Source organism: Meles meles, chromosome 6 (assembly GCF_922984935.1).
Source record: "Meles meles chromosome 6, mMelMel3.1 paternal haplotype, whole genome shotgun sequence".
In the NCBI taxonomy this organism is placed as follows: Eukaryota; Metazoa; Chordata; class Mammalia; order Carnivora; family Mustelidae; genus Meles; species Meles meles.
The window spans coordinates 3472886-3500540 of NC_060071.1; the positions used below are offsets into that span (position 1 = coordinate 3472886).

Below are 27655 nucleotides of genomic sequence, written 5' to 3' on the forward strand. Positions count from 1 at the left end.
CACTGGCAGCACAGACTCTCTAAGCCAGACAGGAAAACCATACACACATTCAAGAAGTAGCTCCCCAATGAAACACAATAAAAATTGGGGTCATTATGAGTTAAAGCTGGGAAATGCCACACGGTTTTAGGAGGTGAAAGATTTCGTAGAAGAGGGACGCTCAGACCTGGATGCAGGATTTGAGAGCAAGGACACGAGCAAAGACACAAAGGCAAGCACAGGCGGACACGCTACTTTGATGACACGTAGTCAGCAACTGCACATTCCCTGTTCCCAGAAAGAGCGGGCCGGGCGTGAAAGTGCCACCCGGCTCCACGCGAAAAGGCCAGTGAGAAGACACGGACCTGACGTCCGCTTCCGGCGCCCTTGCAGGGCTGTAGCGTGACATGAGAGTAAGAGGGTCTGGCTGTGCCCAGCACTGGACGCAGGGCTCGGGAAGTGCAGTGATTCAGCAACTGCCCTTTCCTATTTGTCGAGATGAGTCCTGATGTCAGCTTGCTTCTCCTCCCCCAATGCCAGGTCACGTACCCCAACCACGTGCTTCCGGATCATCGTGGGGGGTCTGAAGCAAAAAAGAGGAGGGACCATGAGGTGGGGAATGGCCCTTACCTTCGACCAGTCTCCCACAGTGATCTGGGGAGGGCAGTCTGTTCTGGCACAGGACTTATGGGAAGATGCCTTGGGTCCTTGGCACAACTCATCAGAGAGATTCAAAAAGCTGCCATCGGTTAGCAGCTGCCGGCAGGTGACTCTGCGATTTTGAGTTCCCCCGCCACACGTCCTGGAGCACTGAGAAGGCAGAAGGAGGGGGTCAGGGCTCTACGGTCACAGGGGCGGCGGGTGGGGTGGGGGGCCCAGGCCACCATATTACCTGTTGCCACTCTTCGATGTGCCAGCTAGGCGGGCAGTCAAACTGGTTGCACGCTTGGAGGGCATGCGGCTTTTCGTCCCCACATTCCGCGGCGGGGGCCGGGGACTCCCCGGGGTGCAGGCAGTACACCTCTCGGGTCTGGATTCCCACACCGCAGGTAGCCGAGCAGGGGCCCCAAGAGCCCGTGTGCCACCTGCACCAAACACAACAGGGGAGGTCGAAGTGTCCCGTGAGAACACATGCAGTGGGCAGAGGGTACACGATTTCCAGTTCTCGGGACATGCACGTGCAGACCCGAGGGCTACAGTGGCCCCATCGCTAGATGTGATGAAAACACAGAAACCTAACACTGAGAGGCCGGAAATGTCGGGAAAGTGTTCAAAGGTTTACCCATCTGTGAAAGCGCAGAGTACAAGAGAAGCTGAGTTCTGCCCATTCTAGAGTCCCAGCATCTATCCATAGTAAAAGCTTGGGTTTGGTTTTAAGTAGAGTCCCAAGGCAAGGATGATTTACATGGGTGTCAAAAGAAATTTTAAATGCTTAAAAGCACACTTCAGGAAATTTTCAGGGCACCTGGATTCATTATTTGGAATATCCCTAAGAAAATCCTTCTCTTTTAGGATTGGATTTACAACACGTATATATAATGTGATTCCTTTCCAATAAGATCTTGGAAAAATCAGGGTTTCTCATGAAACATCTGCAAAAATGAAAAACCAGGGTGGCTGTTTGATATATATTTCCAAATTGCGTTCAAGAAAGAGTCTCTCAATTCACACTCCCAGTAGAAGCACGTGAGAGTGCCTGGCTTCCTACCCTCACACCAGGACTGGACCGCATCTCTGCCCATCTGAGGAGTGGAAAGTTGTACATTATAGTTAACTTCATGTGTGGGTCTATAATTACTAGTAAACATGGATTTCTAACTCGTTACTGTAGAGCTAGCTCACGAGGAAACAATTTTAAAATGCTTAAAATTGACATAAAAGGATGTTTGCTCTAAGAGTTTATAATAGCAAAAAATCAATAAATTTTACAAACTGGAAGGAAATAGTCAAAGTGCTCTGCAATAAGGGCTAAAATAAAGAACTGTATACTCATATGGCACAATGCTACTCACCATTAAGAAACAAAGTACAAGTATAGTTACTCACATAGAAATAAATTTGACATTTTTATTAGAAAACAGATAAAAATACCATATAATATTGTTTTATGCATTTATAAAGGCAGAAAAAATCTGCATAATTATACATCCAGATGTTAACAGTGATGATCTCTAAGTGATAGGATTTTTATTTTCTTCATTCTTGCCAGGATTGCCCCCTGATTTTTCTTAAAATAAATATTTATTAGAAAAAGTTAGTCCTTTGAAAAAAAATGGTGCCAATCTAAAGGTGACTTTCAGATTTTTTGATTTTTAATTTTCCATAATAAACAGATTTTACTTGTGTAAATAAGAGGAAAAATTTAAAAATGAAAAATATTCAAGACAAATATAAGGGACAAAAATTTAAAAATTTTCACTTACGAGGACAAAAGTTCACAATGAAGATAAAATAATCGTTCAAGTATGAAGACTGAATAAAAAGCATAAATAGGTATGAAGTACAGCTCCTACATACAAGAAAAATGGAAGGATAGGTAATAAAAATTTTTAACGGCTATAAAATACTTCTCTACACCCCTAACATATTAAGAAGGTAAACCTTAATAAGAATATAAAAATTGGGGCACCTGGGTGGCTCAGTCTGTTAAGCGCTGACTCTTGATTTTGGTTCAGGTTATGATCTCAGGGACATGGGATGAAGCCCCACGTCAGGCTTCACAGTCAGTGGGGATTCTCTCTCTCCCTCTCCCTCTGTCTCTCCTGGCTCCTGTGTTTTTTTCTCTCTCTCTCTCTAAAATAAGTAAATCTTTTTAAAAAAGAATATAGAAAATGAACACACTTGAAAACCTTGATTAAAGCAAATAACTTTTTAGAAAATTATAAAAAGTTCTATTCCAGAAAGAGACTAGATCCTGGGGCGCCTGGGTGACTCAGTGGGTTAATCTTCTGCCTTCCGCTCAGGTCATGATCCCAGGGTCCTGGGATCGAGCCCCGCATTGGACTCTCTGCTCAGCAGGGAAACTGTTTCCCCCCCTCTCTCTGCCTGCCTCTCTGCCTACTTGTGATCTCTCTCTCTCTCTCTGTCAAATAAATAAATAAAATCTTTAAAAAAGAGAGAGAAAGACTAGATCCTATTAACTTTACGGTTAAGTTCCCACAAATTTGCAAGAAACAGGTGAATTCCCATGTCATTTTTAAAAGTTCCAAAGTGAAAAAGAAGAAAGCATTTTAATGCATCATGAAGCTAGGAAAAACCTTGAACACAAAACTGACAAATATATATAAAATTTTTTTTACATGTAATGGTATAGTTTAAATCTTAAATAAGAGAGAAGTATAAATCCTAAGTAAAACAGAAGCTAGCTAATCAAGGGATTAAAAGACTACCCAGTATGTGCTATGAACTGAACGGCTGAATCCCTCCCCAAATTATTATATTGAAGCCCTCATCTCCAGCACGCCGGTATTTGGGACTTTAGGAGGTAATTAGGGTTAGATGAGGTCATGAAGCTGGGGCCCTCATGAGAAGATTAGTGCCCTTATCAGAACAGAAACCAGAGAGCTTCCTCTCTCTTTGTGCCAGTAAGAGGACACAGAGAAAATGCCAGTGTCTGCAAGCCAAGAAGAGAGCTCTCCTCAGAAACTGTGCCCAGCTGATACCTTGATCTTGGACTTCTCGGCCTTCTCAGTGAGAAAATAAATTTTGTTGTTTAATCTACCCAATCTATGATATATTGCTATTATAACTTGAGCTGATTAATACGGTACATTTTCTGACCACAGTGGAAGTATATTAGACAATCCCCAAATATTTAGAAGTTACACAATAATCATCTAAATTACTCATGGGCCAAAGGAGAAACCACAATGGAAATAAATAGCTTTTTAAAAATGCAGGTTAATAAAAATATGAAGTGCTAAAATCTGTGGAATGCAGCTAAAGCCATGATTTCAAGAAAATCAATAGCCTTAAATGGACATCGTAAAAAGAAATGCTGAAAATCATAATCTAGGTATCCATTTCAAGAGGTTAAAAAAATACAGTAAATTAAACAAAATAAGCAGAAAAGAACAAAATATATGAGAACAGACATGAATGATCCAGAAAATAAAATAAAAGTTGCCTCTTCAAAAGACTCATAACATTGATAAATTCATGGTGATTTATGAAGAACAAAAAAGATGAACCATAAATTACCAGCATTGAGACTTAAAGATAGAATCTCAGAGGCATTAAAAATAAAGAGTACACATGTGTAATGGAAATCACTGTATGTCAATAAATTTAAAAATTTACATAGACTGAAAATATTCCTACAACAACCAAATTATCAAACTAACACATAAATATAGAGAACTCTGACTAGTCTCTATAGCTATTAAATTAAATTTATAATTTAAAATATTTAAAAAATAGGGGTGCCTGGGTGGCTCAGTGGGTTAAAGCCTCTGCCTTCAGCTCAGGTCATGATCCCAGGATCCTGGGATCGAGCCCTGTATCAGGCTCTCTGCTCAGCGGGGAGCCTGCTTCCCTGCCTCTGTGCCTACTTGTGATCTCTGTCAAATAAATAAATATAATCTTTTAAAACAATTTACAAAATATTTTAAAAATAAACTCAAGTGTTAGATACCTTCCTTGGTGAATTATTTAAGGCATAAATAATCCAACCTTACATAAACTCTCCAGAAAATGTAAAAAGAGGGAAAACTTTCCTAACTCTTTTAGGTCAATGTCACCCACAAACACAGATGTAAAAATCCTAAACAAAATATTAACAATGAAGTGATGTATACAAAGAATATTATTACATCATGACCAACTTGGGTTTTTTCCAGGAAGGCAAAGTTGTTTCAACCCTGGAAAATCAGTCAGTGTTTATGATATTAACAAAATGTAAGAGAGAAATCATGAGATCATTTCAACAGAGGCAGAAACACATTTGATACATTTCAACAGTTATGATCCAGAACTTTCTTAATCTGAATAAATGCCCCCCCAAAAAGCAAATGGTGGTAGTGGGGTCAGGCCAGAGACTAGAGCAAGATATTTTCATTCCTCTCTGTTTCAAAAAAAAAAAAAAAAAGAAAGAAAGAAAGAAAGAAAAGAAAGAAAAAACAGCAATGACACTTAAAGAAAGACAAGAGTAAAGCTATTTTCCCATATGAAACAAACATCTCAGTAAACCAGAAATCAACAGAAGCACATTGGTAATATGGACTAAAGTTGTCCCAGTCTCGTGGAGATCGGGATTGGAAACTCGCAATGGCTGCTTGGAGCTCAGTTTTGTGTGGGGAAATTCAACAAGTAGCACCAAAGTGAGGGGGTCACTTCTAGAAACACAGTAGGGCAAGGCTCCCTGACCCTCCATAAAGGGCTATTTGTGTGTTGTTGTTGTTTTTTAAAATTTTATTTATTTATTTGACAGAGAGAGAGATCGCAAGTAGGCGGAGAGGCAGGCAGACAGAGAGGGAGAAGCAGGCTCCCCGCCGAGCAGAGAGCCCGATGCAGGGCTCCATCCCAGGACCCTGGGATCATGACCTGAGCTGAAGGCAGAGGCTTAACCCAGTGAGCCACCCAGGCGCCCCCTATTTGTGGTTCTTAAATTCTCAGAAGAGTCTTTTTTTAACCCAATTAACTGAGGTATGACTGGTATGTAAACAGTTGTATATATTAAATGCATATAGCTCAGTGAGTTGGGGAGTAAGGACACCTGTAACTCCATCAGCACCATCAGGCCACAAACACAACCATTCTCTCCCAAAGTCTCCCTCCATCCCTATTCCTACTGTAACTCTCTAGCATCATCATGGTTACCATTACTGCTATTCTGGGTGTGGTAAGACCACCCACCGCAAGATCGACCCTCTCACCAGGTTCGCAGTACACAATGACACAGCACTGTTAGCTCGAAGCAGGACACGATAGCTTCCCGGAACTCGCTCATCGCGCACAGCTGTAACTTTGCACCCTTCGACCACCACCTCCCGTTTCCCCTCCTCCCAGCCCCTAGCAGCCGTCATGCTACTCTCTGCTCCTGTAAATCTGACGACTTTAGAGCCCACAGATAATGAGATCACACAGCATTTTCTGTGTCTGGCTTCTTTCCCTGAGCATGATACGGGGGAGGCTTTTTTAATTCCTTCCACTCACAGGCAAAGCCAGGACAGAAAATTTTCCTTGAAATCTGCCTTTTCAGGGTAGATTTTTTTCCAACTTCACTGAGGTAGATCCTGGCTTCATATGGGAATCTCCATTCCATTCCTTATTTCCTGGAGATCCAATGACTTGTCTGTTTCCAGAAAAAAAACTGTTAAAGCCAAGGTCTAGATTAGGGCCATTGGCAACTGTCCCCTATGGAAGCCCTAACTTAAATACAAGGTTACCATGCTAGATCCATGCTATAGCTCTTTTCTTTTCTTTTTCCCCTTCCTTCCTTCCTTCCCTTTCCTTCCTTTCCTTTCTCTTTCCTTCCTCCCTCCCTCTCTCCCTCCCTCCCTCACTCCCTTCCTTCCTTTCCTCCTTCTTTCTTTTATCTTTCACTTCTGAGGACTTATCTTACTTTTTTTTTTCATATTTAGCTTATGCAATTCTTTTTTTTTTCCATTTTATTTATTTTTTCAGCGTAACAGTATTCATTCTTTTTGCACAACACCCAGTGCTCCATGCAAAACGTGCCCTCCCCATTACCCACCACCTGTTCCCCCAAACTCCCACCCCTGACCCTTCAAAACCCTCAGGTTGCCCCAACCTCCCACCCCTGACCCTTCAAAACCCTCAGGTTGTTTTTCAGAGTCCATAGTCTCTTATGGTTCGCCTCCCCTCCCCAATGTCCATAGCCCGCTCCCCCTCTCCCAATCCCACCTCCCCCCAGCAACCCCCCTTATCTTACTTTCTTAAAAGTGTAGTTTTACATTTCAAGTTGTTTTATACATATTTTACTCGGTATTTTAGAATCTTTTAGTAGAAGGGCCTTCAGTATATCTAGTTCATCACTTGGCTAAAAATGGACCTTCACATACTTAAAACAATTATTTTCGCAAGGTTAGCTCTAGGTTGATCATGATTTCCCCACAGTATTCTAAAGATATTATTTCTTTACTTTTGGGGGAACGTCAGGTGTTAATAAGTTGTTAGTAGTTGATATGTCTTTAAGGTCTTACAGCTCTTAAGATTTTCTTATCATCTTTGACTTTCTGTGGCTTTGCTATTATGTATCCAGGTGGGATTCATTTTCATTTATTTCTCTCAATACTAGGAATAGACATTTTTTCCTTAGGTTTTAGGAAACAGTTTAATATCTTGTTTCTCTGCCCTTACTGTTTTTTACTTTTCTTCTCTTTTCCCCAAACCTTCAACTTTCCGGCTTTAATTCTCTTGACTTCCTCAGCACTACCTTCAAGGCAACAATTTTTTCTTCCCTTGTTTGTGGTTCGCTTATTATTCACTGGGTTTTAAAAGTTCTAAGTTGTGCAACTGGTTCTTTTTAAGACTCCCCTATTGTGACTATATTTCTTCCCGTGTCTATTTCATAATTTCTAGTTCTGTACGTGGATGATTTACCAACTTAGATCACCAAAGAGCTCAGTGACACAGTCTTTCTCAGACTGTTCTTGTATTTTGATTTCATCTGGAGTGAGTTCAGCTTTCAACTGCTGAGTCTGGTGACCATCTTCATTGGTATTAGGTTTCTTCGTGTGCTTTGGAGTTTCATTTTGCAGGCTCAGTTTGGTTTCTCTCTCCTCACTTCCCTTTCCTTTTCTCTGACTCTTAATCCTTGGTGTCTACAATGTTGTTTACTTCCATCTAGCCCTCCAGCATCTCCAGTCCAGAACCAAATCTTGTATGGACAACACCACACACAAGTCCCATACGGACACTGACAATACAATCGCTGAGCCAACATGTGATTTGTGGCTACATGGTTGTGTCTGCCCTCTACCCCCCCAGGTGAGTAGCCTCATCTATAGAACACCTTCAGTTCGTGTTCAGCGGCAGCTTTTTCCTGCTTCCATTCCCAAAGGAGCAGTGAATGTGGGTCTTTCTAATCAGCAAAAAGGAAGATATTTCAACCCTACCATCTATGGAACTGAACTCCCATGAGTCTTGACCGCTTGGAGCCTCAAGTCCACAAGAACCACAGGTCTGTTTCCACTCACCACTTCACACTTCCTTTCCATTCCTGGCCCACATAGTTCTTTTCATGATACGGTCTCCGGTGTGTGGTTTTAATTTCCCTGCACTTACGCTGCCTCTACCATGGATCTGTGTTTGGAACAGAAGGTAAAATTCAAACACCAGCTTAACTGGAAGCCTACCAATTAGCTGGGTAGTAACCGATTATATCTAAATTTCCAGTAGCATTGGAGGTGAGGGAACTCACCAGCAGTAGAAATATACATCATCTTTTGATGACAACCGAGCTACATGGATAAATAATTAAAAGCATGAGGTTTCACTATCAATTCAGCTTAACTGTATAATGTATTTGGAGTGACTGCTGGATAATCATCTTTCAAGATAGTGTGTAGCTAGATGAATCCATCAGAGGTACAAGGGACTGGAAATGAAACCACTGTGAGGCAAGAAACGGGGAACTGTTTCTTCTTAACAGAACGAAGACTAAATACAGGATTTTTTAAAATTCAAGAATTGGGTAACAAGGTAAAGCAAGTAGGTCGAGAAACCCATCACTCTTGCCTCTTGCTTTCTGACTTCCCTTCCTAGCAGTGCTGACTGCTGTCAGAGAAGAAAGCTCCCCTCAGACGAGCGGGACCATTATGTAACCCCTGCATGTTTCTACAAGCTGCTGGCTCTCTCCTGGAAAAACCGGCCTCCATAAATAGCAGACACTCAGCAGTTATGGCATAGACCGGGGGGAGGGGGAGTCACCCCATAAGAGCAAATAAACATACAACACCCCACCTTGGAGAGTCCAGGCTAATTCATCACATGCGTTCACCTTTGGGTAAACAAAGATCCACGGACCGTCCGGCCCGATCTCAGCAGTAAGTTTCACCCTGGGGTGATATTTTACTGCTATTGCCCTTGGAGTCAGTAAATATTTGTGTGGAAAATATTATGCAACACCCTGTTCCTGTTATTCCTACACCACTGGTTTCTAGAACCTACAACATTTTTGTAAACTTACCTTCACTTTGGCACCCACCCTTTGTCTCTGTTGGGTTTTTTCCAATATAACTCTTGAGCTTCGAGAAGTTTATTAAATTTGCAATTTTTGAAACGAGGAAGAGTATTTCCCTTCACATAAAAACAGACTCTTAATTTTGCAAAGTGGCCAAGATATGTTGCATGCTCTATTATTCCCAGCTTGGAGGGAAGCTCTGTGGGCAAGACGGTGCCGGAGAAGATAATGCGCGATCATTCTTGCGGAGGCCCAGCGATGAGGGCACGGGGCTGCTGCCGCACACGGGACAGGCTGGCTTGCTTCCCTCAGCAGCCCTAAGAAACAGGGTCCGCACTCGGTACTGAATCTTGCTGGGGTCTGGGGAGCCCAGGGAGGGCAGCATTGTAGACTGAAGTCAACCCTACCGATGGCCGCCTGGGCAGCTCGGGGGAAGGCTGCTGTTCTTCGAACCAAAGTGACTCTGAGCATTTGCAACCATTCATGAGTAGACCGGAGGATCCCCGCCGGAAGACGGGGCACAGCTCTGAAGACTTGAGTAAAAAAATGCAACTTGAAAGCAGCCTCAACGGTAAAAGGAGTTGGAGTTGAAACGAACTTGCTGGCCACAAAGTCCAGCATTTTCCATCATTACTCAGATGAAGAGGCCCAGAGGGGCCCAGAGGGCTGAGGCACTGCCTGAGATTCCTGGAGGGGGCACAAGTGGGGGCACCACCCCACGCCCCCAGCCCACTCCCAGTCCTCTCTCAACGACAAAGAGCTCCCCTCTCTCAGGGGTCTCAGCATAGGGTCCTACGTCATGTTCTGTGGGACTTCATTATACCAGTGGGAAATGATGGCTTTCCTGGGAGAGATTTCACTTGTTTTATGGAGAAGAGAGATCGAGACAGCGGGCACGGTACGTGCAAAGGCCTAAAGGCAGGAACGAACATGAACATGGGTCACGGTGAAAATTTACTGTGGCTGCTGAGCACAGTCCTCGGGGCACGTGCGTGCGTGTGCGTGTGCGTGTGTTTGCGTGTGCTGAGGGTCATAGTGACAGATGCGGTCCAAGAACCGAAAAGCAGGGGCACAAAGGACTTCATAGGATGCTATGGACTGAATTATTGCCCCACAAAAGTTGCTGAAGCCCTGACTCCTAGTACCTGTGAATGTGATCTTATTTGGAAATAGGGTATCTGATCGATTTAGAAGAGGTCATCAGAAAGGGCGCCAACCCAATATAAGTGGTACCCTCATAAAAAGTGGACGTTTGGACAACGTGACAAGCAGAAGGAAGACAATATGGAAACCCAGTGAGAACGGCATCCACAAGCCAAGGAACACCTACCAGGAGCTGGGAGAGAGACCTGGACCAGGTTCTCCCTCCCAGTCCCAGAAGGAGCCAACCCTGCCTGCCCCTTGATCTCGGACTCCCCAGCCTCCAGAATGGACACAATCATCTTCTGTTGTTTAAGCCACCTTGTCCACAGTGTGACAGCAGCCCCAGGAAGGTCACACACATGCCAAATAAAGAACACAGACTGTGATCCTCAGGTAAGGAAAGTTCCTGGAGGGTTTTATGTGGGAGCTTCTCACGGTCACTGCGATTTAGAAAGTTCTCTGAAGGTCATCCCTGTGCACGTGGGTCAGAACAGGAAACACAAGAGGAGAGAGTTTATTTAGCTACGATGGAAACAGTTCATGCAAAATCTCTCTGCACAGAGGCAGGGGCAGTTAGGAATGGTTGGGGAGACTCTGCTGAGCGGTTGAGAGACAAAGCGTCACGAATCATGTCCACATCCTCAGCGAGAAATGAAACCAGAAAAAGTCACTTAATGTGAAGAAGAAGAAGAAACTCAAATTCTATGATAAATAGAATAGATAGTAGGGAAATGTATGATTTGGACTTTGCCTTAAAAAAATCAAACTAAAAGTTATGAAATCGAGTTATTTATACCTTGCACCGAACATAATGTCAGTGGTAATAGCAACTAGGTGCGCTCCTTCTTAGAACAAAGAATCGATTGTTTTGCATTTTCTCTCTCGCTTGCTCTTTTTTTTTTTTTTTTTTGCTGAAAAAAATTGCATGATGACCCATTACAGAGGTCTTCACTTTCAGAGCTAGATCAGAACGGGGCTGTTTTTGCAAAAGCAAAACTGAGCTTTGCCATGTCCTCAGCCCCCTCAGTGTCCTGCTGGGCAAATCCCTCTCACTTTAACCCTGCTTTGTTTTTGTTTTTAAAGATTTTACTTATTTATTTAATTGATGGAGAGAGAGACAGCGAGAGAGGGAACACAAGCAGTGGGAGAGGGAGAAGCAGGCTCCCCTCTGAGCAAGGAGCCCAATGTGGGGTTCCATCCCAGGACCCCGGGATCATGACCTGAGCTGGAGGCAGACGCTTCACGGACTGAGCCACCCAAGCACCCCTGAAGCCTGCTTTGGGTTGGCACCTGTGTCCATTTTCTGTTTAATTGGCCACTTGTGCCCAAGTCCTCATTTGTCAATGACTTGGGCTACAGAGAAAAGACTGGGCAAGACTCGCTTTCTGTTGATAGGGAATAAGATCTGGAGCTGGAAATAAAGCACGCTCCAAATTTATGGGTGACAGTTTCTTTTTTTCACTCCTCTTTGTTTATGACTACAGAACTGCACACTTAGCCAAACCGTAGTCACCATTTGGAGTTTGTATAAAGTCCAAATCGTTTCGTTTATAGTCCTCTTTCCAGAAAGCCTGTCCCTGCTGGTGTCGAGAAAGGGGAGGTGGTGCAGGATTCCAACCTCGTGGGAAAAGCGTGTTGGGGGAGGACACTCTGTGCCTTCCCCTCGCCGTGTTTCCCCTTGTCCCTCACCCTGGCTCAGACAGGTGGCCATCTGCTCCCATCTACAAAGCCTCGGGGGCGGGGATGTGTCAGTGAAGGAAAACAGAAACCCTGGCTTTTCCAAAAATATCGAAGTCAGTGTTTCCAGTATTAGAATAAGAAACAACTGAGAAATGTAGACAACGAATCTGGATTATGAGGGCTTGCCTGTATACTTACTAGAAGTGCCATTTCTCCAGAGATAAAAGGGGACACTCCCAGTAGCTCTACACTCAGCATGACCCCCAAATGACCGATGCTCTGGGAAAGTTCTAGACACACCCAATAAAGTAAGCCTCCTAACCCCGGGTTAGATCAAGCCTCCCTAAAACCCCACCTGTATGCCTCTTCGGCAATCTTGGATCATTCCAGAATGCTGTAAGCACGGGCGAAGGGGGCGGCAGGCAGGAAGGGAAGCAGGCAGCAAGAGAACCAATTTTTTTAAGTGAGAACAAGTCCCTGTGCTGTTCCTGGGCCCAGGTCTTCACTGCTTCTCAGCCGAGCACAGCGAGATAGCTCCAACAGGAGTCAGGAGGTCCCTGGGATTTCCTGAGCCTACAACTGAAGTCGGCAATATGGTCATGGGAATAAAACCCTCTTCCTGCCCCACTGGAGGGGCACCCTCGCCAAAGATGAAAGCACACATTGGAGCCAGGCTCGCCTGGAGACGGTGCCAGTTGGAGGGGCAGACGCGGGAGCAAAGGGCCGTCTGCGGGGCGGGAGGGCTGGAGTCCTAGCGTGGACGCGCTCATCCATCCCAACCCCCATCTCCCTCAGACCACCAAGGCAGGAATTTTACATCACAGCCAACACATCTCAGGGAATCAAAATCAGAAGGGTCGAGAGAATTCCAGAACCCCACTTATTTCCTGAATAAACATAAAATACACCGGTCCTCACTCCAGGATGGCCAGAGAGACACAAGGATCTGCCTGTGTGACATAGAGTCCCAGAGGTCGCAAACCTGACTTTAGGGAATAAAGGTACCTCGTTAGATGGGTGATATGATTACCAAGAGGCAGGTAAGAGATTCTGGCAAAGAGGGAGGGGAGTGGACCAGGAATGAGTGCTGTATTTTTGGCAACTGATTTGTGATGGAGGCATGATCAAGCCAATGAAGGTAAAGGAGTGAAGAAGGGAAAAATGGGTGGTTGGATTCTGGAAGCTCTTGGATTAGAAGCCGGGGATGCTGAGCCATCATCCTCTGCAGCCAGCAACGCCCAGGGAGAGAAGAACGTGGGGAAAACCTACCCTCCCTTCTGATAAAATTCCCCAGGATCTCATAAGGACTTAAGCAGGGAAGAGGATTAACTTTTAGGGTCAACCTTTCAGACCAAGGAGACCAAAAATAAGTTGACGTCATCTGTTCATGGGGGTCTGTACCAGTGCACCCGTCCGTCTGAGATCTGAGGCAAGTCAGCGGGAGGGGTGGCAACACACGGCGTGTCGCTAACAAGTCGGAGATCTGCTCAGTCACTCCACAAACACGGCCCGAGCACTGACCGGGAACGTGTGCTGACTCTACCGCGGATCCTGAGCTCTTTGATGTGGCGGGAGGCAAAGCAGTGCCCTTGAGGAGACAGAAGAGAACGGTACTGCGGACCTCGCGGTTCTGCAAACGCAGACCAGCTGATGTTCGATCCCAAGAGCCCGGCTAACGGCGGTTCCTGCTTACCTCGGCGGTCCCCGCGCACCCAGCAGGAATCTGGCCGGCGCACGAGGTGAATGGAGAAGAGAGAATGTCTCCCTAAGCCAGGTGATCCACCCTGGGGAGCGGGGGCACCAGCCTCTACGCACACGTGGGTGTCTCTGCGGGAGAGGGTGTTACTGTCCCACACGGCATCCCGGGAGCACGGGCCAGCACGTACCTGGGGGGGCAGGGCTCCGTGTTGCAAGCCTGGCTCATTGCTGGTGGACGGTGGAGCCTGTCACACAAGCTGTCACTGACTGTCTGCTGGGTCTGGGTGTGCAAGCACACGGCTATGGCTTCCTGACGGCCTGCAGGTGGGAGACAGCAAAATGCAAATGACTTAGCATAACTTACTGTGGAGGCAAGAGGGGGTCTCGGGACTTCTTGAGCCCCTGCCCTCTGACTACACTGCTCGGCTCCAGGCCGCATTGCAGGGGCGCATGGGAGCAAACAACTGTGCATCTTCCAAAGTCTTCCTGCCTGTAATAGTCTCCCGCCGCCATTGCCGCCCACATACACTCACCTTGAAACCCAAAGAAGCACCCGACCTCCCTCATAACCTTGTGAGGCCCAAAGAATGGTCTCACCAACTCCATCTCATTAGTTGAATAATAAGGACACTGAGGTTTAGAGAGAAATCAAGACAGCCAAAAAAAAGGAGAGAGATTCAAAACTAAAAATTAGATTTCCTCTCTCCTAGCCAGTGCTCTGTCTTAGTCCTGCAGGCACAGTCAACAAAGCAGGGACGGCTCTTCGAGCAAACAGGAACCTTCCACAGGCTGATCTTTGCTTTGGGGCCACTCTGGCCCCAAAGCCCACATCTTCACCGCTATTCTTCGCCTATTGAGACGAATTATTGGAAAATCAGAACTGCGCAAGATATAAATCAAACTCCGGATGAAAAAGGAGTCACATAAAAATTGTAACAGCAACTTGACTCTGCTATTTGAAATATGCAAATGTATTCAGTTTCACGCAAGAATGTGTGTTCCATTAGGTTCGAGGACTGTGGTTCTCTTTCCAAATGCCATGTTTCAATCCACCCGTTTTATGGTATTTTACAGAGTGCCGAGCAGGCCAAAAGGATATTTAAAATACACATCGGTGAGGTGAGGTTCTTTCCGCTACATTTTCTCCTGCTTTCCTCAGTTGGAATCTCACATTCCCAGCCATAGCGGGATGCGATCTCCAATCTCCACGGATCTCCCATGACATTTTTTTTTTAAGTGAGAACCAGCTAACTTGAGATACCAAGGGGACGCAGCTACAACTGAATAACCAGTTTCCGTTCGCCAATGTCAGGCTTCGTCCTGACTCTGTCTGGGCACAGATGCTCCTTTTCTAGCAGGGCTGCCTTTCTTCTTTGTCAGAGAAAAGTCCGATGACCTCACACATTTTTTTAATTTGTAATCAAAACACTTCAGAAAATGTATACAAAAGCAATCTTGGAGGGTTTTCTGAAGACGCAGTGGGTGGGCCTTCAGGCTCTAACGTCATCTCATTTAACCATTCGGATGAAACGTCAGACCCGCATGAGAAACTTCTCTGTCGTAAAGCGAGCATACTCAAAGGAATGTAAAAAATCAATAGGTGGCTTAGGATACTTATTGGGGTAAAACTTATTTTCTAAAGACAACCACAAAAATACCTTCCGCCTCATATACTCGACCTATGAGATCACTTTAATGCTTTTCACTTCAAGAGGCTTGATAAGACCTTTATCTTCAAAAGGAGAAGCAAAAAATATGTTTACTTCATCTCATACTTAGCAAAACGGGTGATAACAGTGATGATTTCTGGAGCTATGAAATAAATGAAGCATTAAAATTTCAGTAGAGGGGCGCCTGGGTGGCTCAGTGGGTTAAGCCGCTGCCTTCGGCTCAGGTCATGATCCCAGGGTCCTGGGATCGAACCCCGCATCGGGCTCTCTGCTCCGCGGAGAGCCTGCTTCCTCCTCTCTCTCTGCCTGCCTCTCTGCCTAGTTGTGATTTCTCTCTGTCAAATAAATAAAAAAAAATTTTTTTTCAGTATAATTTTTTCTAGTTTATTCCTTTAGTCATATGAGGCAACATCCCTCACTCCACATTTGACTTCTACAATGTCATAATAAGGGGGTCTTTTGGGGGCAGAAATCATATTCAAGGACTTCATCAAGAAACGAATTAACATGTGGGGGACTCGAAAAAGGGAGATGGGGCGCCTGGGTGGCTCAGTGGGTTAAAGCCTCTGCCTTCGGCTCAGGTCGTGATCCCAGGATCCTAGGATCGAGCTCCGCATTGGGCTCTCTGCTCAGCAGGGAGCCTGCTTCCTCCTCTCTCTCTGACTGCCTCTCTGCCTACTTGTGATGTCTGTCTGTCAAATAAATAAATAAAATCTTTAAAAAGAAAAAAAGATAAAGGGAGTCAGAGCCAATTAACAGATTTCCTTTTGTTGGTTTAAGGTTAGCGTGAGTTGGGTTTCTTGCACGCAAGTCTTGAGTAATGCAACATTCCAAATAACCTCTCTCTCTCTCTCTCTCTCTCTCACACACACACACACACACCTCAGTAAGAAATACCCAGAGCGATGAAAACATTGAGTCAGAGCCTTTAAGGTGCTCTGTCCAGTATTTTTACATCAAGTTGTAAGATAAAAATGAAAAAAATACATTGAGTAAGAAAAGTATGTTGATTTAATAACGGAAGAGCCTTGGGCCCTAGAAAGAGACATTAATGTGGTCTTGAAGCACCAGCAGAGCATTAACAAAAACCGATCCCCTATTAGTCTATAAATTGCAGTAAGTCCCAAAAGCCAGAGGTCATGCAGGTCACATTCTCTGACCACAGCAGAGTCCAACTGTAAACAAATAACAAACAACTAAACCCCCAAGTCCAACCGTTAGAATTTTCTAAGCGTCATTCCCTAGATAACTCTTGGTGAGAAAGAGTGAACGGATCCCACATTATGTGTGATCAGAGAAAAAAAAAGAGAAGAGAGAGGCTTAAGGCAAACTGAGACCAGATGAACAACTCATAGTAACAATACCGTCATGAAACGGATGACTTTTTTTCCCAAGAAAACCTAAATTAGGGAAATTACTTGAAAATTAAGATCTTGACTGCAACAATAACCAGGAGTAGGGGTGGCGGTCTTGAAAATGATGTCCAAGACCCGGCCACGATGCTCTCCCCTCAGTCCTGGCCCAAGAGGGGAAAATAAGAATGGACAGGAACCGGTGCTTTCAAACTTTTTAAACAGGTAATATCCATGATACAAACTATTTCTTAGAAGATGTTATTTATTGATTTGAGAGAGAGAGCACGCACGAGCAGTGGGGACGGGCAGAGGGAGAGAGAGAAGCAGGCTTGCCGCTGAGCAGGGAGCTCGAGATGGGGCTCGATCCCAGGACCCCGCGATCACGACCTGAGCTGAAGCAGACGCTTCACTGACTGAGCCCCCGGGCGCCCCATGAAATAAACCATTTGGGGCCATTGGGAGATGCAGAAAACTCCGATTCATGGTACCGCGACTACAACCCTGACGGCGGCATTGGTTCAAGGGAAAGCGACCATCGCTACTTCACACATGTGGCCCTGTACAGACACCAGCCCGGGCCACCCTGAACAGGGCAGTGAGTCCGTTTTCCTCCCTCTCAAATGCCCAGGCTGCAGCCCCGCAGACAGGGGAGCTCCATGAGCGCGTTGTGGGCACGGCGGTGGCGAGTAAGGGCTGTAGAACGCGGGGGGCCGTGTGACACGCAGCCCAGGCTTTGCTGGAGCCCGACGGGAAGCCACCTCCGCCCCCAGACTGGCTGGAAGAGACTATAGCTCCAGGCCTGTCAGGACTCGGAGCTCTGGAGAGAACAAGACAGCGACGGCGACCCCTCCGTGTCGGGAGCACATCTCCGTGGGGAGTGAGCGAGCAGGAGCCCCTGGGGCTGGCTGGGGTTGCAGCTTCCACTTCCCCCTTGTGGGGAGGCACCTTTGGACTCTGTGAAACGGGGGACACCGACACGCACGATGCCATTCCCGGATTCTATACCAGATCCTATACCGGCCCACTGCAGTCAGCCGCGTAAGAGCAGTGCGCCGTGACCTCCCACATTGCTGCATTCGCTCCCCAAATCACTCACACACAAGTGTTCACGCATGTGCACACACACACACATGCACACACACACGCACACAAAAGCACCAGGAACTTCCTGCCATCAGGCACAGAGACCCACTGCTTCTCGCACACATCCTGGCCTCTTCCTGGCCTGTTTCAACTAGGAGCTGTCTCTTCCACATCTCGAGACCGAGCTCTACCCATGGGTCACGTCCTCTCCTTTCCGCCTTCCCAGGAAACCTGTGGACGACTTTGCCTTTTGATTTCACTCCGGAGCTTTCTCACTTCCTTGTAAACGTCCCCGAGCCACTCGGTCATTGACTAACACAACACGCACAATCCATGATGCCTTCTAGCCTCTTCGCTTTCTCTTCTTACCACAAATTTTGCCCCAAAAGCATCTATTCTTTCCATCTCTATGTTGTCACCTGTCGCTCTGTCCTCCACCCTTTTAAATCTGACTCTCAGTCGCCAGTGGCCTCCCACTCTCTTCCTGGAGATTCTCGTTCATACGCCAGCTCCAGTTCTCTCCGCACACAGATGACTCGTGTCTGTTTCCAGCTACATCTTCACACTTTACCTTGGGTTCACGCATGTAACGGTCTACTTAGCGTCCCTATGGGGAAGTCCGCAGGCATGTTGAAGTCATTCCATCCAGAACTGAACGCGTGATTTCCTTGTGCCCAAGTGGTCCTCCGGGGAGCACTCGTCATCCCAGAGAAGAATCCAGGACTCAGACTGGGCACCTCACTCCCGCTCACCCCCTCCACACACAGACTCTCGCCTTCGACCCGTCTTTCCAAGTCATCTGCTGTCCACCATCTCCAGCACCCGTATCACCAAAGGCTAAGCCCTCACCTGGGTGAGACAACGGCTTCTTACGACGGCCTCCCTTATATCTGTTCTTATCCCTTCCAAACCCCCTCTTTTTTACAGTACATCTGGGCTCACCTTTTTGAAATTAATACAAGTTTGATCCTGTAACTCCCTTGACTCTCTGAATGGCTTCCCTTTGATCTGGGGATCAAGAATCAAGTCAGCTCTGTGTAAGGCACTCACCCTGCCTTCCTCTCTAGCGCCAGCTCGCCGTCTTCCAGAGTGTTCCGGCCGCACCTGCCTTCTTCATTCCTGGGACGGACCATGCACCTGCCACCCAAGGACTTTGTACCTGCCCTTCTTTCATTTGCTGAACTGATTCCTCCTCTTTCCAGTTTAAGTTCTGTGTCATTGCTTTTAGGGATGCTTCCCCCGCCTTCCCTAATTAGGTCAAATCCCCCCTATTACATGCCTTCTTAGCGCCATGCATCTCCTTTGCTATCACCAGCTGTGAGTTACATACATGTGTGGGATTATGGGATCAGCACACACCCCCCATGTGAGTTCCAAAGGTAGGGACGACTGAGTCACGATCACCGAGCCCAGTGCCTACCACAAAGAAACACGCAACCACTATTTGTAGAATGTTATTTTTGAGCAGAACAACAGAGATTCCTGCTCCTTTCAGGACAAAGGGAAGCTTGGCCTTGCCCACACTGCTCATCGCGGTTTTTGTGATCCCAGAGGATGCAATGAGACATAAAACTTACATAAGATAAATAACAATTTGAAAGGGAAAAATGAAACCATCATTCGTTACGGATGATTATTTTTACTTAGAGACTTCATAAGAATGGACTTGAAAATGAGTAGATGTTTTAAGAGGAGCTCAGAAAATCAGATTTTTTAAAAGAGAAACAAATGGGAGCATTTTAAGAAGAATGCCCTATTATTATTCTGTGACCAAATCATCATCCCACTAACACTTATCACAGACCACGTGCCAAGCGCTGTGATTAGGCCTTTCTACATCATCTTGTTAAATAAGCACATTCCTTTCCTTCAGCCTCATGAAGCAGGCATGTCTCTTCGCATCTCACAAAAATGAGCCTCTACAAACTTACAAAAGCGGCTGGAAGAGAGTGGCGGAGCTAAGGCTCAAAGTGCGGTCGGTCTTCCAAGTCCCTGCAATCTGCTACGAGCTTGTGCGGCTAGAGAATAGGAAGGTAAAAACTGAAGGCCATAAGTGCAACAAATAACATAAAATACAAAGAAACATTCTGGTGAGGAATGTTTAGGATGTAGTAAGTTACAAAACCTTGTGGGGGGAGTCTTGGAAAGGCAAGCCTATCCTCCAGGATGTCTGTGTGTACGGGCACGCACACGCACGTGCACGGGCACGCACATGCACGTGCACACGCGAGGCTGCATGCATGCACACGTGTCCCCTGGAAGCTGGAAATTCAGCATGTCTGCATTCTTCATGCTTTCGGGAATGAAAAAAGAATTCTCTGTTGCCACTCCCGTGTGAAAGCAGACTCAGGAGATCTTCTCAAGTATCAGCAATTATGAAGAAGAGATTTATTGATTTCCTGTCTGATGTGAAGATAAGTTAGAAGACACAAGTACACAGATTGTCAAGACGGAACGAAAGGCTTATCTTTTCAGAAATCTGTAATTTGCACATATTACTTTTCTATCAGAAACAGGAATGTTGAGGAAATAGCCAGGTGCCTGGGGAAATTCTATTTTCCTGTGGTATTCAGTTACGGCAGACGAGGGTGAGGGTCAAAACCGATGCTTGTAACCATTGTTCAGGGGGACTCGTAGAGGCTAAGCCTCCAAAAGCCATTGAAATGGATCAGAGAGAGGCGAGTATCACTGTGTGTAAGTAGCACCGTCAAGACAGTCGAGGAAAATAACCAAGAGCTGAGGTCCACCGAGTCCAGGATGGTGTCCTATTCATTTTCTATGCTGATGCTGAGCCCAGAACCTAGAGCCGCGAGTCTAGCATAGAATAGACATGCGGTTCCCTGCTTTTATCAAGGATTTGTGTTTCGAGCATTGGGCCTTCAGTTTTATAGAATTTAGTGATCTATTTTAAAAGGAAAATTTAAGTTTGAGCCCACAAAGTTAAAAACATTACTTCTGCCAGGTTAAAAAAGCATATTGTATCCACTTACCATTCAATCAAATCTCTCTAAATGGTGAGAATTATTTTCTGTTTTGGACTGTGTGATGGGCTCTGGGCCTCAGTTTACCTAACTATGAAATTTGGGTTATTGGACATCCAAGGTTCACTTAAATGATATTATTCTAGGATTAAACAACATAACGCACCTTCACAAGGCTAAATTGCTGTTTAAATGAGTATTGAAAGATTTCCGAGCTGACCTCTGTCACAATTTGTAAAATCGGTTCCGTGTTCATGAGAGGATGTCAGAAAATAAATGGGCAACTTCACACCAACCATCTGAGTGCTGAACTGTGCTTCTGACATTTAAGGCAGTTTCCCTTCTCACAGTGGTCCCAAAAGGCCCCAATACCAATGAGGATAAACTTGATTATCCAAGCTTCACAAAACCTGGATGTGTTAAATGGATTCAAAGCTCATTCTACTACTCCGAGGTATACACACAAGAAAAATGAAATAAAAATATGTCCATATAAAAGTGTGTACCTGGGGGCGCCTGGGTGCTCAGTGGGTTAAAGCCTCTGACTTCAGCTCAGGTCATGATCCCAGGGTCCTAGGATCGAGCCCCACATCGGGCTCCCTGCTCAGCGGGGAGCCTGCTTCCTCCTCTCTCTGCCTGCCTCTTTGTCTACTTGTGATCTCTATCTGTCAAATTAATAAATCTTTTTAAAAAAAGTGTGTACCTGAATGATCACAGTAGTATTATCCACAACACCCAACATGTGCAAATAATCCAAATTTCCAACCGATGAATGGATAAATGAAATGTGGTATATTCACACAGAAAAACAGTATTAGTCATAAAAAGGAATGAAGTAGATTCACGCTACATCATGGATGAACTTCAACTAGAAATATGACACGAAATGAAAGAAGACAAAGGATCCTATTATGTGATTCCATTTATATGAAATGTCCAGGAGAGACAGAAAGTAGATTAGTGGCTACCACAGGCTGCTACTGGCAGGGAAAATAGGGGTCTGAGTAAAAATAGGGAATGACTGCTTAAGGGTACAGGATTCTTTGAGGGTTAAAGTGTTTTAACATTGATTGTGATGATGTTGCCGAACTTTGTGAATATACTAAAATCCACCAAATTGTATAATTCAAATGTATAAATTGAACGGTATGTGAATTACATTTCAATAGCGCTATTACCAAATAAATAAATAAATAAATAAAAGACGGAAAGAAAAAGGAAAAAGAAAGTCACTCCCACGGGTTCAGCCATCCTGGAGGTGGACCCTACGCCACCTTGGTACACAAGACAGTAGCAGATTCCAACATTTTCGCATCAAGCTTCAAAGACGAGGGCTAACAGACCCCACCAACTGAATCAGAATTAACTTGGTCATCTTCCCTTGGGCATCTCCAAGTGCTTTGTTAGTCCCAAGGACCCAACAAGTGTGCTTTCCCAAACTGGGGGTGGGGGAGGGGGCTTTCCAATCAGGGAAAGAACGAAAACCAAGGATGACAGAGTACTAGACCAAACAGTGTTCTACCAAAGTCAACATTCAAAAGCTTGAGGGGCACCTGGGTAGCTCTGTTAGTTAGGTATCTGACTCTTGACTTTGGCTCAGGTCGTGATCTCAAGGTTGGGGTTTCGAGCTCTGCATTGGGCTCTATGTTCACTTCAGAGTCTGTTTCAGATTCTCTCCCTCTGCCCCTCCCCCTGCTGCTCTCTCCCCTCCTCACTCTAAAATAAATTTTAAAATCTCTTTAAAAAAAAAAGCTTGAGATTAACAGATTTGAGGGCGTGCAAGCAATAGTAGGGTTCGTTTCTGCTCTCATAATAAAAGACAAAGCCCCAGGCTTCTGGTGAAACTGCAGGAATGTGGTGGTTCAGAAGTGGTATAGACAGCTGACGTTTTGCAGTAATGTAGAAGAATGTTCCAGATCTATCATCGCAGTTGAGTAGGGGACCATTCTTGCATCATAGCAACCGGCTCTAGAGGGATTCTCCAGACTCATCAAGAAAGTACCAGTTCCCATTATCGCCAAGGACATATCAAAAGGAGAAGGGAGGGAAAAAGAAAATAAGATGAAATCAGAGAGGGAGACAAACCACAGGAGATTTTTAACGCTAGGGAACAAACTGAGGGTTGCTGGAAGGGTGGGGGGATGGGGTAATTGGGTGACAGGCATTAACGAAGTAATGAGCACTGGGTGTTACATGCAACTGATCAAACACTAAAGTGTACCTCTGAAACTAATAAGACAAGATATGTTAATTAGTTGAATTTTAATAAAAAGAAAAAGTTAAGGTTTCCAAGCCACAACAAGGGTGGTGTCCAGGGTCCTGAATTCAGCAGGCGTCAAGTTCTGGGCAGCAGCACCAGTGTGGCTGAGATTACACGTCCTGACAGCAAATTAGCATCCAGATGAGTAAGAAAATCTAAATTCCTTGTTAGTTGGGTAGGCTTCTAAAAACTGGGGGAAGCAAATAGGAGAGCAGAGAGAAGGCAGGGACAGCTAAGGGTTCTTTTCTTAAATTCCGTGTGCATTAGTCCATATGAAAGGCAGCAGCCACCTCGCTGAAGCCTGGGGTAGAACGTATGCCACACCATCTGCGTCCGCTGCAGGCTGGCAAAGTCAGAGAACAGGTGTCTGTGTCAGCAGGGGTGCCTTTAGAGGCTGGCTTAGGACAGGAGAGAGACAAATACCACCAGGTCTTGGAGATCGGATGGGGAAGGACCGGGAATTTACTTAAGAGATTGAGGGACAAAGAGTGAGGGGGCTCAGGCATAGTGATGGGACTATGAGCTCCAAGACCTGAAAGGGCGTTCCAAGTAATGAGCTCAGGAACACCAGGAGGAGTGGGGCATGAACTTGACCCAACTGCCTCCCAAGGCAGCAGCTGCTTGTATTCTTCCTACCACTGGAGCCAGTCGAGTCCAAGGACAGGGTGTCAGGAGTCCTGGATTCCTGACTGGGTGAGCCACCTTCACCTCAGTAGACGATCTGGCTTTCCAATCATTTCTATTTCCTTCCAAAAGACAGCCCTGGAGAAGGACCAGCTGGACTCCTGCTCTCTACTCATCCACTCCCTCTCGGATCCTGGAACGTTCAATAATCCTGGGGCCAACTTCCACACCACTGAGGCCCCCCAACCACAGTAGTGCCGCCTACTCTGAACAGGTCCACTGGCTGCGCACGCGACTCCACACACACCCACGTGAACCGTAGTCATCGGTGTGCTCCTCGCTGGCTCCTGGCCCAATGCACCACATGAACTTACTATATTCTGAGGATGGGTCCTGACAGGGCGCCACCAGACAGACAATCCCAGGATGCCTCACCTCAGAGCTCTGATTTACGGGCAAGATTGCCTCCATTTATCCGTCCTGCAGTTTCCTATTTGTTTCATATTAGTCAGTAGCCTCTTTCCCCATCTCACTTACGCAAACGCTAGGACCAAAGGATCACACCATTTTTTGGGGCCAGGACATAATCCCACTATCCTTCCTCTTCCTAGAAGATAATCGTGATGGAAAAGAAAGAAAGAAATGGCAAGGTTTTCAGCTATTCAAACAATTTCCCCTCCTTCCGACTTTCCTAACTTGCGTCTGGGGCCCGCATGATTTCGGGATTTCTCAAACGGTCAGAGACACGAGACAGGACTGCCCCCGAGGGAGAGTCAAGTACCTCCCAGGCATGTTGCTGTGCAAGGGGTGAAGCCGGCGTACTCCCAGTGGTAAGTCATCCTGTCGTCCTCCTGGAGAGACGCGTCCGGCTCGCGGGAGGCAGGACCCTCGTCGCACGGCTGGAGGAGGCAAGGCCGCTCGGTGGGCAGCTCGGGGCCCTCACACTCTTCCTCAGGCAGCTCGGTCTCTGTCTGCGTGAAGGTGAGGAGCACGCGGCACTTGACCTCTCGGACCTGGACGCCCGGCCCACACGTGGTGCTGCAGGCTGACCAGGGCTCCGGAATGAACCTACGGAAAACCAGGAGTTGGTGGGGGGGGGACACACAACCATTACGTTTGGGCCATTGAGGAGAGAGAAGCAATCTCTGAGGTGAAAAAGTGACTTCATTCTGAGGGAAGTCAGAGCAGTCGAAATGCTACACTTCAACGGATGCTCAATTACGTCATCAACACATTTTCAAACCTTATTTTCTTTAAGATTTTATTTATTTGACACAGAGAGACAGCACAAGTGGGCAAAGAGGCAGACAGAGAGAGAGAGAAGGAAGCAGGCTCCCCGCGGAGCAGAGAGCCCGATGCAGGGCTCGATCCCAGGACCCTGAGATCATGACCTGAGCCAAAGGCAGATGCCCAACTGACTAAGCCACTTAGGTGCCCCTTGAATCTTATTAAAAACAGAATTACACTGCATGTTTGCATCCGTTTTATAACTCAAGTTCTGTGCTGTGACCTTTGCATAATATCCTGAAAATAGGGGGTGCCTGGTTGGCTCAGTTGGCATCTGACTCTTGACTTCATCTCAGGTCATAATCCTGGGGTTGTGAGATCAAGTCCTGTGTCTGGCTCCGCACTTAGCTTAGTCTGCTTCTCTCTCTCTCTCCCTCTCCTTCTGCCCCTCCCCATGCACTGTCTCTCTTTCTCTCTCTCTCAAATAAATAAATCTTTAAAATTGCGTGGAACACTGGGTGTTATATGCAAACAATGAATCACAGAACTCTACATCAAAAACTAATGATGTGGGGTGCCTGGGTGGCTCAGTGGGTTAAGCCTCTGCCTTCAGCTCAGGTCATGGTCTCAGGGTCTCTGGGATCGAGCCCCGTATCGGGCTCTCTGCTTGGCAGGGAGCCTGCTTCCTCCCCTCTCTGGCTGCTGCTCTGCCTACTTGTAATCTCTCTCTCTCTCTCTATCTGTAAAAAAGAAAAAAAAAATTAAAAAAAAAAAACTAATGATGTACTGTTTGGTGACTAATACAACAGTAAAAATAAATAAATGAACAAATAAATAAAGTAAAAATATAAATCATTAGTTTTTCTTAATTTGGTAATAAAGAAGCCATTCCATAGTGATAATTTCTAACCTGATTTCTTTTATAAGACTTTTCATTTTAATTTTCATTATAAGACTTTTCATCTATATTTATTCATCTAACCTTTATGAAGCTTACCCTTTAACTCGCAGGGTTTTTATTAAATCCTCAATATTTAGGAGCCTAGCTACAAGACAACAAATGTTCTCAGCAGACTGGATGACGCTTTCATAACCTCTTCTGTTTGCATAAATACACGGAACTTCATCTTCCTGAAAATATCTTAGGTATTCCACAGTCTAGGTGTATAAAACATTTATTTCTGACCCTGACTTATTATCCGCTGAACCTGAGGTTGCCCACCTATGGCTACAGGTCAATTCCAGCTCTCCTGTTTCTCTAGAACCTTCTAGCTAAGAATGATTTTGATGGTTTTAACTGGATGGAGCAGGGTGGGAAAGAAAGAAAACATTTTTGTAAATGGCATAAATTCTGCTGACTTTTGTGCTATATGGCTGAGCTGGGAATCTGCAAGACACTCTTTGGCCAAGAAAGCCTCAAATATTTACTGTCCGGGCCTTTGTAGAAGATGTTTGCTGATTCCTGCACTGAATTTAAAAGCATAGATTCAGGAGGGTTACAGGTATGTAAGATATCCTGAAGCAACTCTTACATCATGACACACACACACACACACACACACACACCCCGGTGCTAGACAAGGAAGAACTCAGTATAGATTAAGCTGGGGAACTGTGGGTGCAGTCCTGTGAAATGGGTGCATTTACTGCAAAGCTCTCCCAAAGACTATGTTGTATGGACACATACCATAAATGCTACGAGGAGAGTGTGGTGTGCATCGTTTCCTGCGTTTACAAGAATACACACATCTACACACAGGATAATGCACAAAGTCACTTCAGAAAATGATTAAGATGTAGTTCCAAGGCTTAATGTTCAAAATCTCAGAAAGATAGGGTAATAAGGGTCTCTCTGAGTCCCCAACTGTGTCTCCCCAGACAAGACATCATCACAGTTGTCCACAATGACATAGTCCAATCAGCAAAATGAAATCCCAGTACTATGCATGATACCAGGAAAGAGCTACCAGTAATCCCTCCAAATTCCGTTTATTGTGTTGAAAACAGATAGTGGAGAACTTCCTGCCCTAACACTTCCAGGCCAGGAGAGAGCTCACCCAACTTTGCGGGATGGAGGCGTTCTAGAATATTAGCACAATGCTCTTTTCTTCCTTGATGTTTCCCACATAGAACTGGAAAGGAAAAGCCTGATTAAATTTAAGATGAGGAAGGGGTGCCTGGGTGGCTCAGGCAGTTAAGCATCTGACTCTTTTTTTAATTTATTTGACACACAGAGATCACAAGTAGGCAGAGAGAGAGGATGAAGCAGGCTCCCTGCTGAGCAGAGAGCCTGATGCGGGGCTCAATCCCAGGATGCTGGGATCATGACCCGAGCTGAAGGCAGAGGTTTTAACCCACTGAGCCACCCAGGCACCCAGAGCGTCCAATTCTTGGTCTCAGCTCAGGTCATGATTTCAGGGTGGTGAGATCGAGCCCTGTGTTGGGCTCCACACTCAACAGGGAGTCTACTTGAGATTCTCTCTCCCTCTGCCCCTACCCGTGCTCATGTGCACTCTCTCTCTCTCTCAATCTCTCTCTCTCTCCCTCTCTCAAATAAAGTCTTTTTGTTTTAAGGGTGTGAGTCTGTATTAATTGAGCAGGACTGGCCTCCTCTTAGTTAAATGAAGTAAGTATGGTAGTTCATGTGCTATGAGCTTTTGTCTAAATACACACAGAAAGGTATACGTGCGCATGTGTAGTGAGTGCACTCTGTAACTGTGTATTTACGGCACATATGTCCACCAATGCTGATTCCTGAATCATTGCTCTTTTCTGGAAGTGACTGCGTATGTCAAGGTCTGGAGTGTAAA

General features: G+C 45.7%; 1 protein-coding gene across 3 annotated transcripts in view; it reads right to left on the reverse strand.

The window, feature by feature from the left end:
- Nucleotides 1-27655, reverse strand: part of ADAMTSL3 (ADAMTS like 3) — a 344936-nt gene that overhangs the window by 84654 nt on the left and 232627 nt on the right. For all 3 annotated transcript variants that reach the window (XM_046010294.1, XM_046010292.1, XM_046010293.1), the window contains exons 16-19: nt 24400-24686; nt 13834-13963; nt 872-1064; nt 610-789 (exon numbers count right to left, since the gene is read on the reverse strand). In XM_046010294.1, the coding sequence (XP_045866250.1) occupies nt 610-789; nt 872-1064; nt 13834-13963; nt 24400-24686 (790 nt within the window). The remainder of the gene's footprint in view (nt 1-609; nt 790-871; nt 1065-13833; nt 13964-24399; nt 24687-27655) is intronic.